At 40.5% G+C, this 15,661-nt stretch overlaps 1 protein-coding gene across 1 annotated transcript in view; it reads right to left on the bottom strand.

Annotated features, from left to right (window-relative positions):
- Positions 1–15,661, bottom strand: part of ITGA1 (integrin subunit alpha 1) — a 172,144-nt gene that overhangs the window by 56,250 nt on the left and 100,233 nt on the right. The window contains exons 9-11 of the mRNA XM_018065522.1: positions 6,950–7,115; positions 3,393–3,466; positions 2,288–2,432 (exon numbers count right to left, since the gene is read on the bottom strand). Of these exons, the coding sequence (XP_017921011.1) occupies positions 2,288–2,432; positions 3,393–3,466; positions 6,950–7,115 (385 nt within the window). The remainder of the gene's footprint in view (positions 1–2,287; positions 2,433–3,392; positions 3,467–6,949; positions 7,116–15,661) is intronic.

Raw genomic sequence — 15,661 nt, forward strand, 5'->3', positions numbered from 1 at the left:
GATGGGATCAGCAGCTTTATAATTTTTATTTTTATGTGCATGATGTTCCATCAAGTGGATTTACAATTTACTTCACTATTCTCATATTTTTGAACATTTAGGATATGTCATTTCCCTCAATATTATAAGTAACAATACAGTGAAAACAACCATTCCCTTGGCATTCTTAAATAACTGATTTTCCCTTTAGGTTAGATCCTCTAAAGTGAAATTTCTAAGTCATTATGGTGTAAACATTTTTATGAGAACAAATGTTCTCCCATTCTTCTATCTAGGATGGAAAGAAATCTCATGTTAAACTGGTTCTAGATTTCAAGGTATTTTACATATTAATTTACATATTAATATGAGTCTAGATTTCAAGGTATTTTACATATTAATTTTGCGTATTAATATGAGTCTCAAAGACTCATAGGACATGAAGAACCTTTAGAAACTATCTAACCTAACCTCCTATCCTCTATTTAGGTATTCTGTCTCATAGCTCATATTACACTACTAGTGACTGGTTGGTTCTGTATTGTCTCTTATCCAAAACAATAAGCTTCATCAATGCAGGAATAAATTTCCCTTATTTACCTTGTTACCCTTAATTTACATGTGAATATTTGACATACTGCAGGCACTTATTATTTGTAAGTGTTTTCTTGGTCAGCCCAGAATCAGTGTTTTGGTGTGGTGAAATGAACACTGGAATAAGAATTTAAAAACCTAGATTCCAGTTTCAGATTAGCCGTAGTTAACTGTGACATAATATTTCTAGTACTCAGTTTCTTAACTTGGCAAATTAGATGTTTACCAATTGCTTTCTGAGATCTCTTTTAATGCTAAAACTGATGACGAATTTTAGTACCAACCCCTTTATCTTACATCACAGTCCTTCACGTATTTAAAAGACATGCAGTGAACGCTGTTTTCTAACCACCATTCTTTTCAGGTTTGGTGGGGAGAAGGATGGGCAGATGGGGATTGTTTTCAGATTTACAGCCTTTAGGTAATTTTTTACTGGTGATTCTAGTTCGGCATTTTCTTTTATAATGTGTGATGCTTAGGACAAAGCTTAGAGTATTCTAGCTGCTCTCTGACTAAGGCAGAATGAAATAGGACATTCATGAGAAATAGACTAGACTTCTGTTAGTGCAGTTCAACAACATGTCTTAAGGGGATTTAGCACTCACATTATACCTGCTGTTAACTGTTATATATTTTTAATTACCAAAACTGCTCAGACTCTTTATTCTTCTTAAATTCTGTTGCCTCTACAGCTTTAATACATGCCCTTGAATAAAAAGATGTACAGATGTGCCAGTAAAGAGAGAAGAGAAATGCTCCCCAGATATTTGTGGAGTGAATAGAGAGAGCTGGAAAATCATATCCTGAGGGTCCTATCCATCCTGTGTTTATGTGTTAGTCACTCAGTCATGTCTGACTCTTTGGGACCCCCATGGACTGTAGCCCACCAAGCTCCCCTGTCCATGAATTCTCTAGGCAAGAATATTGGAGTGGGTAGCCATTGCCTTCTCCAGGGGATCTTCCCAACTCAGGGATCAAATCTGAGTCTCCTGCACTGCAGGCAGATTCTGTACCATCTGAGCCGCCAGGGAAGCCCTTCCATCCTAGGCCCTCCCAACTGCTTACAGAGATGGACCAGTGATGGAAGAGTCCCCTGGTCTCCCCCAGACAGCTCCCAGTCTGGCACAAATTCAGAATAAAGAGACACCAGACATACACTTCCTCATTCTAGGCAAGTCTTTGGGAAATCATTACATTACTGGGCTTCAGTTCAATATGTATCTGATTGTCAGCAAAGGTATTAAAGAAGAAGTCATATGATATAACAAGTAAAATGTTTACCTTCCAAAATTAGGACCCATAGAGAGAAACTAATGATAAAAAATATTTAAGAGAATATGGGAGTCTGGGCTTCAGCGTAGCCTGAGTCAAGGTTTCTTCCTCTACCTTTGCTTCCTGCTCACTGGGTCTGAAGCATTTGGTGACATTAATGAGAATATCAGACAGAGAGAGACCTTAAAAAGTGTGAATTTCAGCCCAAATCCCTCCCTGTGTAGACAGTCCTTCTGAGAAAGGCCCCTCATATTCTATTATTTTTACTAAGGTTACTCAGAGGCCTGGAAACTTTCATGGGGCCTATAAAATATCTAACTTGTAGAAGTGATCTCTTTTACAAAGTCCGCCTATGCAAGTATAAGGAAATAATGCTAAATATTAAAAAAATACAAAACTTTTCTAAAAAACCAACTTTCTGTCAATTACATCCAAACTTTACCTAAATAAGAAGCAAGAGGTTCATTCTTCTCTGTGGACTCAACATTAAAGGTTGTGTTCTGGGGAATTACACTTTGATCAGCCTTCTGCATGACGACTGTCCCATTCCAATCATAGGCTCCTACGGCTCCAAGCATGATCCAGTCCTGATATCCAAACAGAGAAAACAATGATATTTAACAAAAATAGTAAGTGTAAACACGTATATAGCATTAATAGTGTGATCAGTACTGTTCAATGTGCTTTACATTTATTAAACCATAAAATCGTCCCAAAAGCCCACTGGGCTAGATTCCATTATTACCACCCCCATTCTACAGAAGAGGAAACTGCGGCAGAATAAGGAAATTTCCCTAAGTTATACACTACAATTGCACCCTGAAATGTCGATATTCCTGTGCAGGGACCATGGTATTAGCACCTTTTCTTCCATCTACTGTAAAGAATGTATTTTCTAATCTTGTCTTTTTGCTTTATGGCTGTTAAGAATTCTGGGTCTTGAACATGGACTTCTAGTAAGACCCTTGAATACTTTGACACTGAGAAAAAGATACATATCTTTAGCAAATATGTTAAATTAAATATTTTATTTAGTTAGATGCATAATTACAGAAGGCAGACCTCAAGCTGATTCATGATTATCAGTACAGTGTAGTGAGCTGTGTGTGTGATAACATGTTTCCCTAATAAGAAGCTTGTGAAATGCTGTTTCCTTTTTTTAAAAAAATTATGACAACTAGTAACATTATTTTTTTCTAGTAAGAGTTTTCTTTTCCATGTCCATTTTTAAAGTCTTTCTTGACTGTGTTATGAGGTTGCTTCTGTTTTATGTTTTGGTCTTTTGCTTCTGTTTTAGGTTTGGGTGTGAGGCATGTGAGCGCTTCTTGACCAGGGATCAAATCCACACTCCCTGCACTGAAGGCAAAGTCTCAACCACTGGCCCACCAGGGAAGCCCCCTCTTTCCTATTTGGATTACTAACTACATGGTCTGAATAACTGCTCATGCCTGAGCTGTAACTTGCATCTGTAATGCTGATGTCTCAGTGCTCACTTTGAGAAAGGAAACCTATTAAAAACGATGTTTTCTACCAAGTGGTCAATGTACCTGTGAATAATGAGCACTGAAGCCGGTCTGAGACATTTCCATCTCAAAAGATGCTGCCGATTGGTCAACTGTAGCTGTAATGGAGGAAGAGAGCCGCCTTTAGCACACACACTTTAGATTTGCAGAAGACAGAGACCTAGTACCATCTGTGGTTTTGACCAACCAGAACTTCTAGCATCTTTAGAGCATTTTCAGCGCAAAGATTTCTCAACCCCAAAATTCCTAGGCAGGGCTGGGTAGAGGACTGAGAAGGTTAGCGTAAGGGCTGAGTCTCACATTCCTGACTGTTAGTTTCCCCACCCTTGTTGGAGGGGCTAAGAGTCACGCTTCTGTTCTTATACTCTGTCTATGTTGGAGCCTATGGAGCTTGGGATCAACATGGTTGAAAGCTCTGTAACACACCCTCATGCCCTGGGTATCCTCCTGAGATTAGGCTAAACTTACTAAAATGTCAGAGGGCCAATAACATTTGATTCACATATTTAAAGAGGTTTCTTGATTCTACCAGCCTCATTGTATTTCCTGTGGTATATCCTCTCAGAATTCTGTTTGATAAGGGGTTTAGGGACTCTGGTTTGTATTTGTCCTGATGTCTGACTGTGGGTGTCACTCACAAACCAGGAGGGGTCTTTCTGACAAGACTCCAGGCCACATGCCATCCGACCACACAGTTTTTAAAGATCCTGTACCCATTTCGAAGCTCGTTACTGAAACGCAGAAATAATCCAGAGAATTCTTTGGGAGTGTGCTGCTCTCAAAATATTCACCAAGCCAAAGCCACACCCTCCTAAGGGGATTAAGGGAATGCTGATTTATTTGCTTTCAGGAGGGAATTACTGATTTATTTGGCCTTGCTGATAAGTTAAAAATAGCACATAATTATTTAAAAGTCGATCTACTCTTTCACTGAGGTATGAGAGCAATCCAATTTGTGAACTCAAACTTATTTACTAGTTATTTTACCTGCATAAAGTTGTTAACAAATACATTAGTAATTGCCTTTTAAAGGGCTAGATTAAATGGAGAAATCAATCATAGAATTCTACTATGTCATTTTACTCTCACATACAAATTGTCCTCTCATTTAAATGACTAAAACGCATTTTAACTTTAATTTGAAACTTTATTTTGGTTTCACAATGGTGTAAGGTACTTTACACCCAGATCAAAGAATGAAGTAGTGGGGACCTACATATTTCCAGCACCTTCCCCTGCTGCAGTTCTGTTTACAACTGAGAACAGACAGAAGAAAGTTCTGTGGAATTCTGCCTGCTCAGTCTTCATCCTGGTGGAGCACATCACGTACCCTTGAACTTCTTGTTGTCAACTTCTCCCTGGACTTGTTCATGGGCGTGGTTGTGCACTGTTCCCAAGGGCTTGATGGGAAAAGGGGACATTAGTTTACCCATTTTATTGGGCAAAAGCTGGTGTGTACACCTCCCTAGGAGGCACTGCCCTTTGGGCAGGCATGATTTTCACACTTGCTGCTATTTGCCATCTAAAAATAAATGTTGATAGGAAATGGAGATTTCCCATCAAACAAGGAAAGGTAGCCCTTTTGGATCTCATTATGAAAAAAATCAGACATAAGCTAGTAAAAACACTGCTTTTGGTTAGAACTGAAATTATATTGATAAAGATATGGGAGACATTTTTTAACCTGAGGAGTTCCTTCTAAGATGATTTCTTTTTTAAATATGGAGATATTTCTTGGAGCACATAGCTACTCCAATGTATAATCTTTATCTCATGGTGTGGTTAGGTTAGAAAGTACCTGAAAATATCATTTAAAGCAGATGAATCCCTCCTCCATCCAATACCTCATATAGGCTTCATTCCTACACATCTTAGGTTATATTTACTTACTTAAGATGAGATTTAGAAATGTATTATAACTGTATTATGTATTTAGACTGTATTATGCTCAACTAAGTAATTTTTCTTTTAAATGATCTTTGCAGATTGTTTTTATCATACTTGGTCCATGTTATTAAAAACTGAACATGCACAAGGACTTGGAAAACCTAATATAGTTTCTTAAGGCCAGCCAAAGTCATTATTCAGCATATTAGTAAATGATACTTGGATAGCTGTTGTGACACCAAGGCCACTTAAAAGTGACTTGTACACAAAACACAGGAGAGCCAAGTTCATTAGAAGCAGCTGTGACTTTAGACTAATAAGGTGAGCGTTCTGTTTCTAAAGGCACTGGGTAAAGAAGCCAGGGCAGAAGGAAACCAGAAAAATTCAGTCTGGGTGGGCTGTAGATCCCCATCATCTCTGAAACAAACTTCCTCCTGATTGGTTCCAGTCCAGTCATGAAATCAACAGGGTGAGTCATAATCACATTTTTTTTTTTAAACTGAAAGATAACAGAGTAGAATGGAAGTGATGAAACTATCAGAGTGCATCACATATAATAAGGATTTTGGGGGAAATTTTTTTTATATGTATACATATGTGTGCACTGGGTCACAAAGCAAAATGTATTGATTTGCCTGAGTCACTATCAAAAAAACTTTGAAAGCCATTACCCTAAACCATCTTCTTTCCTTTCCCTACTTTTAAATGTTCTCTGTCCGTCACTTTCCCCAGCCACTTAATGCTCAGTTAAAATGGTCGACAATTTTTCAGTGATGTCTCTTTCTCATTTTGTCTTTCTATTTCCCATTATCAGGTCATATCAGGGAGATGGAGAAGGTGCTTGTAAGTTTGTGTTTAAGGTGAGAAACAACATTCCTCAGCATGGCCTGTCCTCACAAGGACAGAGTCAACAGGGTTCAGACAGAGCAGAACAGCAGAACAGTTTGGAGGTTTCTCATCCTAGTTTGAGAAACAAAGACACGTTCTCTGACTCTCCAGATCATCAGAGAATGTGGACAAGAGACTTTTCCAGTGTGCCTGGCATAACAAATCTGAAGACTTCTTTTTATTTTTTTCTCGGAGAAGATCTAGTTCCAAAGTCATTTGTTCCTTGACATCTCTACCTCAGGCAGAGGAGGGAATGCCATGACTTGTTATTCCCAATAGCCAGTTGCCATCAAAAAATCAAAAAAAGAATTTACAGAGAAGCAGCGTGACTCAGACAAATACAGGGAACCAATATTTCGCTGCCATGGGTCTTGAGGCAGAGCTCCGTGAAGACCTTTCAAAAGGGCAAGGAGCAAAACTGAGAAAATAAATGAAGGAAGGAGATGCTGTGTAAGAACTGTCCCGCAGAAGCCCAAAATGAGAAATAAAAACAAAACGTGAGCTAGTGTCTCCATTTTCCAAACTTGTGTCACAGAAAAGGAATAAAACACACGGCACATTTTTGTTTTTGCGTGTCTGTTGACTATTGTCTTCATCTGACCCTCACATCAGTACTGCCATGACCTCACAAAGAGAGCTGCCAGCAGACGCAGTGCTATAGGGCAGATTTATAGAGAAAGGGAATTGTCCCATGGTGGCTACTGTACACAGTAAAAACACATTAGCCATGCGGTAAAAACAAATACAAAAACCCATTGAGTTTGAATTGCAGACAGAACATTCAGGCTTATGAGAAAAAGTCATACCTTCCAGGGCAAAGATTCTTTCTCCCAGAGCTTCGACAATAGTGACTAGTGCCAATTCATCAGAGACATTGAAGAAATGCTTTTCAGTGGGTTCACTTGCTATTGATTTTATTTCCTCCACAAACTTTTCAGTGCTCAAATTTCCTCGGTTATAGCTGCCAAGAATCTAAGTCATCAAAAACAGCAAGAATATTTTTTAAATTCTAGATGTTAAACAAGAATCTCAAACATTTTGTCAATAAGCAAGGAAGTAGATGTTAGTATATACTTCCTTGTTGTTTAGTAGCTAAGTTGTGTCTAAATCTTTTAGTGACCCCATGGATGGTAGCACTCCAGGTTCCTCTGTCCTTGGGGTTTTCCAGGCAAGAAAAACAGAGTGGGTTACCATTCCCTTCTCCAGGGGATCCTCCTGACCCAGGGACTCTTTACTGTTGATCCACCAGGGAAGCTCATATAGTACTGTGGCATAACACAATTTTTATGTACTTCCACATTCTTAGAAGGGTAATTTTTGAATCTGTAGATTCTTTAATATTAACTGTTTTATGTTAATTCTCTAATATATACTGTAATTGCTGTAGAAAAATATAAAGGGTCATCCTGTATGCTTACTAAAGTTTCTTCTCTGCCATTCCTATTTCCCTCTTTATTAACAGCTATATCTTTAAAAGTAATGTTACAGTTTCTGAGTGTCTCTGATATTATTTCAGTCAGTGACATCACCATTTGCTAGCAAAAGCTAACAGCCAGTGAATTGCTTGATCTCAAACAGGCAGTACTTCCTGAAACTCTTACCAAGGGGAAGTCAGACATGTATATTTTTTAAACAGATGTTGGACTAAGTAGTAATCTAATTTGGCAATCTAGAAAATAAACAATTGGGACATTCCTGTTCGAAACAAAATGCTTAAGACAGAAACATTCTTTTTAACAGAGAAGAGACAGAGGCAGGAATTATCTGCTATCAGTTCAGTTCAGCTGCTCAGTCATGTCTGACTCTTTGCGACCCCATGAATTGCAGCATGCAAGGCCTCCCTGTCCATCACCAACTCCCAGAATTCACTCAAACTCACATCCATTGAGTCGGTGATGCCATCCAGCCATCTCATCCTCTGTTGTCCCCTTCTCCTCCTGCCCCACCAATCCCTCCCAGCATCAGAGTCTTTTCCAATGAGTCAACTCTTCGCACGAGGTGTCCGAACTATTGGAGCTTCAGCTTTAGCATCATTCCTTCCAAAGAAATCCCAGGGTTGATCTCCTTCAGAATGGACTGGTTGGATCTCCTTGCAGTCTAAGGGACTCTCGAGTCTTCTCCAACACCACAGTTCAAAAGCATCAATATTTCGGCGCTCAGCTTTCTTCACAGTCCAACTCTTGCATCCATACATGACCACTGGAAAAACCATAGCCTTGACTAGATGGACCAAAGTTATATCTCTGCTTTTGAATATGCTGTCTAGGTTGGTCATAACTTTCCTTCCAAGGAGTAACTGTCTTTTAATTTCATGGCTGCAATCCCTATCTGCAGTGACTTTGCAGCCCCCCAAAATAAAGTCTGCCACTGTTTCCCCATCCATTTCCCATGAAGTGATGGGACCAGATGCCATGATCTTCGTTTTCTGAATGTTGAGCTTTAAGCCAACTTTTTCACTCTCCACTTTCACTTTATCAAGAGGCTTTTTAGTTCCTCTTCACTTTCTGCCATAAGGGTGGTGTCATCTGCATATCTGAGATTATTGATATTTCTCCCAGCAATCTTGATTCCAGCTTCTGCTTCTTCCAGCATTTCTCATGATGTACTCTGCATAGAAGTTAAATAAGCAGGGTGACAACATACAGCCTTGACGTACTCCTTTTCCTATTTGGAACTAGTCTGTTGTTCCGTGTCCAGTTCTAACTGTTGCTTCCTGACCTGCATATAGGTTTCTCAAGAGGCAGGTCAGGTGGTCTGGTATTCCTAGCTCTTTCAGAATTTTCCAGTTTATTGTGACCCACACAGTCAAAGGCTTTGGCATAGTCAATAAAGCAGAAACAGATGTTTTTCTGGAACTCTCTTGTTTTTTCGATGATCCAGCGGATGTTAGCAATTTGATCTCTGGTTCCTCTAGTTAACTGTAATTATTTAGATTTTCTATCAGGTTTCCTCAAACATTTAGTTTTAAATTTTTTAAAGTAAGGTTTATTGAGATATAGTTTATATATAATAAAAATCACCCTCTTTAGATGTACAATTCTGTGAATTTTGACAGACCTAAACAGTTGTGTTCCTACTGCACTGAGATTAGACTTTTTCCAGCGCTCCAGTTGCCTCTTGCCTCTGTGTAGCCAGTCTCCTCTTCTTTCTAACTCTGTGCAAACACTGATCAATTTTCTGTCCTTACAGCTTTGGTTTTTCTAGAATGCCAATGGTAAGGAATCAGATAGTATGCTGCCTTTTGTGTCTGGGTTCTTTCATTTTGCATAAAGCTTTCGAGAGTCATCCATGTAATCACATGTATCATCATTCAGTCCTTCTGATTGTTGAGTAGGGCTCTACTGTCTAGATACACAAGTCATTTGTTGAGGACATCTGAGTTGTTTTCAGTTTCAAGTGATTATGAATAAAGCTGCTCTAAGTATTTGTGCTTAGCAATACTATCTGTTTTCTTTTTTCTTGAGTAAAGATCTAGGGATGAAAGCACTGTGTTCTACAATAAAAGTATATTTAACTTTATAAGAAACTGCCACAATATTTACCAGAACAACTGTTCCATTCTTCCATTTCACCTTTCCCACCAGTAACGTGTGAGAGACTCAGTTGCTTTGCATCCATGACAATTCTTGGTATTACCAAGTTTTTTCCTCTCTTCTAGTTTTAGCAATTCTATTGGTGTGTAGGGGCTTCCTTGATGGCTCAGTAGTAAAGAATCTGCCTCCTACTGCAGGCAATGCTGGCCCGATCCTTTGGTTGGGAAGATCTCCTGGAGAAGGAAATGGCAACCCACTCCAGTATTCTTGACTGGCAAATCCCATGGACAGAGGAGTCTGGAGTGCTACTGTCCATGGAGTCACCAAGACCATCAGACAGGACTTAGCAACTCAACAACCACAATATGTGGATGAATACAGCTGTCAGAACTCATCGATTGGTTACTTTGTGTACAGTGTTCATACTGAAGTTTTGCATTGTATGTGCTTTATCAGTTTTAAGAAATGTAATGATCTATAATGTCATGCAATGATATGGATGAATCTTTACAATTTAATATTCAGGTTTAAAAGTTTTGAAACATTGTATGTTTTAGCTTTTATAAAGTTAAAAACAAGGCAACCTTTTTCAAATTAATTTTTTTCCCAGATATGCATGGTTTCCAAAGACTATTTAGGAAAAAAAATCAAGAGATTGTCAGTATAGGATTTGGGCTGATGGTTACTAGGTGGAGGAAGGCAGGTGATGAATGTGATAAGGCAGATGGTAAGTTGTCAGAGGACCAAACTAGCTCTTGGTTTGGGTAATACATTCATGGTTATTACAACGTTATTAAAATAAGTATGCAGGTACAATTATAGCCACAGAAACAAACAAAGTGGGCCATGCTTTGACAATGATGAGAATGTCTCCTGAACCAAAGTTCGTGATTCATTCAGTTCCGTGCTCCTGAGATCCAAAATGCAAAGGTAACACTCATGAGCTCCGTGCTATTGCTTGATTTTTTTTTTTTTTAAATATCTGACTCCTTAGGGAGAAGAAGAATTATGACCCTCATGACCAGGAAGTTATCAGAATTTTCTAGCTTCACTTTATCTTTAAACAGTAGACATGGATTTGTCTGGCATCATTAACAACAGAGACCTCCATGGTGCTTCCAAAGTCCTGTTACAGAGAAGAGTTGAGTCTACAATTACAGTTCGGCATCGAGGACCGGGTGGATCTTGGACATGTAGGCAGGTGGGCACAGGTGGAGGCATCCATGCTGGCTGCCCGGCCCCTGCCTCCCCTCCTCTGAACACATGGCTCCCCCACCTCTCCTCAGCCGCCTGTTCTCAGCCTCCACATGTATTTTCTTACTGTTAGGTTTAGAATGTTAGATTTAAAAACTGACTTTTATTAAGATGGGTATAGCTTTTCACTCGTAGAAGGAAAATAACTAAAATGATTGTTTTAAGTGTTGTTGTTTATGATCTTCGACATACTTGTTTATTTGTATCATAAAACGCACAACCATTTAGATCAACTCAATCGCTCTGCTGCTGCTAAGTCACTTCAGTCGTGTCCGACTCTGTGCGACCCCAGAGATGGCAGCCCACCAGGCTCCCCCGTCCCTGGGATTCTCCAACCAAGACCACTGGAGTGGGTTGCCATTTCCTTCTCCAATGCACGAAAGTGAAAAGTGAAAGTGAAGTCGCTCAGTCGTGTCTGACTCTTTGCGACTCCCTGGACTGCAGCCTACCAGGCTCCTCCGCCCATGGGATTTTCCAGGCAAGAGCACTGGAGTGGGCTGCCATTGCACCCTAAATGTTAACGTGAGAAAAGGAGTTGGGTACCAAGTAGGCAGGCAGGCAGTGCATCATAGTTCTCAAATTTTCCTTCCTAGTAAGAAGGGGGTGGGGGCTTCATTGCTGCTTCTTTCCCCCTGCTGGAGGGCCCAGAGGGAGTGTACTACACATCTGTACCCGGGGGCTTCCTGTGCTCCAGGACCACCAGGGCATTTCTCCAGTTCCCTTGTCAGTTACCTAGCTCCTACACCTGTAAAATGCCCTTGGAGGCAAAATGCCTTACTGTCTCTGACTAACTCTGAACTGCTTTGAAGAAAGCACACCATTTAGGAAAACTAGAGCTAGCTCTAAGGTAAATGGGCACAATTATCCTTGACCACTATGTCCAGATTTATGGAGGAGCTTTCAAATCACACCAGAACACAAAAATTTAGCTCCTGTTTATTTGGCTGAAGAGCAAATGCCAAACATCAGAAGTGGTCTACATTTTAACAGAGACCACTAGTGCTTTTCCCACTTTGGGCTGCTTGACGGGTAAGAGAATGAAATGGAAACGGTAGTAGAGAGTTGGTCAAATGCTCTTCCTGCAGGTGGGTGTCTCACCACAGCTGGGTGTACATGCCCCAGAGTAAGATGGAAAAGGCAGAGTCTCTGAGGTCCAGAGTATTTATTACATCCATGGTGTGGGTTTCAGGATCTCTGGCCCTTGCTCAACACCTCATTCTCCACTTGGTCTTCTCTAGACTTACTGGTAGACCTCTCTTTTGTTGGCAGGTTTGCTATGCATGAATTTCTTTTAGATTTATAAAAATTCTGTATCGTGTGAAGCCCTCCAAGTCCCCACTGATTTACCTAATTTTTTCTGTAAGTCATTATCTTACCTCCTTGGTTCCTATTTAACATGTTTTAGATTTACTATTGAATTGACATATTAGCTTCCATTTCACTTATAAACTGATGTAGTTAAAGATACACATAAAACATTGTCTTGAATTATATATAATTGAGGCTCTTAGTTGCAATGTAAATGTTATCAGACATTTAGTGCTTTATGTCACAGGACAGAGACAAGTAGGTAAAGTTCAGTGGGGAAGATGCCCAAGTAACAAGAATAAAAATAAAATGTATACATGTAATATGGTAGTATATATTTAGAAGAAAATATAAGAAGAGAATTCCCACAGATATTATAAGATAAAAGAATTCTCACAGAATCTACAGGAATTACTGTGACTTGCAGCTAGTTTGAACTATTTTGCATCACAGAATAAAAATGAAAACAGAGAGAAATGTATTTTGGTCCTTTACCCAAGGATCTGGTAGCTGGTAAAAACATTCTTTTCTATGAATCAGAAGAGATACAAAATAATATTTATAAATTACTCCTGTCACTTAAATGCAAGCCCAGGCATTTGGTATTCTGCTAATATTTACCTGGAATAGACAGTCAGAATTGAAGCTCCCTTGAGGCAGATGTGTCAAATGTAAAGCATAACGCTCATTTACATGTAGCACAGTGCCTTTTGTGTGCCAGTGAAAGAAATTCTAAGATATTTTCTAACTTCCTTCTTTTCATTTGAATGCTGCAGGTGATCCAATTTTACAGCCATTATAATCCCCACCATCACCATTTAAGGTTAGAATCTGAATATAAAGCAGGCTCCTGCTAATAATGTCTAATATATTCTTGAGTGACAGAACAGAGACCTGCAGAAGGGTCCTCAAACCAGCTCAGCGCCCTCACCAAATCTGAGTGTTTCCCAGGAAGTGTTTGCAGTTTCATCAGAGTGTTTATCTTTTCAGTAGTCAATCCTTTGGAGTGGTTGTCTGCCCCCAAAACACATCTCTGAGTTGTTCAGGATCAAATGGTGAGGGAAAAAAGATGGAGAAGGAGGAAGAGTCCAGGCCATAACAGGGCTAGACCCCCCAAGAATATTTGATCTTATCGTGAAGAGGTGTGGAGAAATTCCTGAAACCTTTCCATGTAAATACACAAGGAGAAGAATTGAAATAACTGTCTTATTTCCTAGTTTGGTATAAATTAAAAAACACATATTAGGTTCACTTGGAAAATATATGAATTGGGAAAATAACAAATAATTGTTGCTAAACTGAAATTTCCCTATACTTTTGTTTATACCATTTCAAAGAGCAATTTGATACTAATTCATTGATTAAAATGGGGAAGAGACTCATGATTTTATGGTTCTCCAGGAAGGTTAATGCAATCATGAGACCTCTTTTTGACCATATAAGAGGCAAAATGTGAATTATCAACCAAGGATCCAACAAAGGGAAACAGATTTAAGGGCAAGAAATACTGAATATGCAGTCAGGTATAATGCAAGAGTGATATAAAATTCACTTAAAATTAAGGAACAATGAAATGATAGATACTTTAATTCCACTCAAGTTTTCCTAATGCTAATGCTGCTGATGATTAATTCAGCTCATAGCCTGCATCTATAGTACCTGCAATGCTAGACTCTATCCTCTGGGAGGAAACTGACAAATGATGGCATCTCTGGTACCTGGTTGTGTGGGACAAACTGGGCATGTGCTGGCTTTGCATACTAAAGAGACCAGGCATAGTCTCTACCTGTGGACAGTATCTCTGAGCGAAGACTGGGCCATGAGGAATTATCCTCAACAGTGGAAAAGATCAAAATAGCTGTAGTGTATGAAGAAACAGACAGAACAGGCTCCATCTTAAAAGCAGGACTCCATATTGGGCTGGACTGTGGACTTTGAGCTATAGGCCCAGGATCTATGGAAATGACATACCAACTGGAAAACCAGCCCCCCTGGATGGAACCCCAGGGCTCATAACCTAGACTCTCCATTGCCTAAAAGAATACCCTAATTATCTGTATAACCAAATAGAATCATAAATTCTATTATGTATGACCACAGGCCTATTGATAATTGTCTACTGTTAACTACCTAGGCTTAAAGCGTACGAATCACGGGTTAACTTTGATTCTATCTTTCCCTTCCTTTGTTCAGACTAGTTTCAGGGAATTTGGGGAGGTGGGATTGGGCACGTACACTTAGGGTATATGGGCTTCTCTGGTGGCTCAGAGGGTAAAGCGTCTGCCTACAATGTGGGAGACCCAGGTTCGATCCCTGGTTTGGGAAGAACCCCTGGAGAAGGAAATGGCAACCTACTCCAGTACTCATGCCTGGAAAATCCCATGGACTGAGAAGCCTGGTAGGCTACAGTCCGTGGGGTCACAAAGAGTTGGACACGACTGAGCGACTTCATGTCACTTAGGGTATATAAGTTTTTCACAAAAACTGGTCGGGGTCCTTGGCTAAGAGGGGACTCTGCTTTGGGCCCGCCGGTGTAATAGACTGCACCCCACTCTCTGCATTGTCCTTCTGAGTGAGTTTGTTTCCCAGAACGTGTGGCTACAACATTTGGTGCGTGGGCTGGGAAACCCCTCACTTTGAGGAGACAAGTCTCATTTGAGGCCACCCTGAGGCTTTGTGGCCTGAATCTCCTAGAGGGGGGAAGGTGCCTCGCCCCTCTGGAAGAATTCAGCCTTTCAACGCCTGGTTTCTTCACTTTGGCAGGCAGTGAATGGCAGCAAGGAGAAGGCAATGGCACCCTACTCCAGTACTCTTGCCTGGAAAATCCCATGGATGGAGGAGCCTGGTGGGCTGCAGGCCATGGGGTCGCTAAGAGTCAGACACGACTGAGCAAATCCACTTTCACTTTTCATGCATTGGAGAAGGAAATGGCAACCCACTCCAGTGTTCTTGCCTGGAGAATCCCAGGGACAGGGGAGCCTGATGGGCTGCTGTCTCTGGGGTCACACAGAGTCAGACATGACTGAAGCGACTTGGCGGCAGCAGTAGCAGCAGAACGGCAGCAAGGGGACTGAGCGGTCAGGTGAGGAGGAACCCACCTGTCAGGGTGGAAGAGGGGTTCTGATCACCCCCCTGGGAGGGACTAGAAGGAGTGGGGACCCACAGGAGCCTGGAATAGACAGGCAGCAATTGCTTGGTACACAGGTTGATGAGTGTGTTAAGGCTTAGGAAGGAAATTTGTGAATGTCATTTAGGAGGTGGTGTCCATGCCATCTGAGGGAAAATTATTACCAAGCAATCACCAGGGGATTGTTAGGAGAAGAAACTTGGTCTTTGTGTGCACATATTCTGCCCTTCCCAAGGAGGTGTCCCATCTGTGTGAAACTCTTGACCGCCTCGGAATTGTCAGGCTAGAAGGCAGGG

Source organism: Capra hircus, chromosome 20, assembly GCF_001704415.2.
Source record: "Capra hircus breed San Clemente chromosome 20, ASM170441v1, whole genome shotgun sequence".
In the NCBI taxonomy this organism is placed as follows: domain Eukaryota; kingdom Metazoa; phylum Chordata; class Mammalia; order Artiodactyla; family Bovidae; genus Capra; species Capra hircus.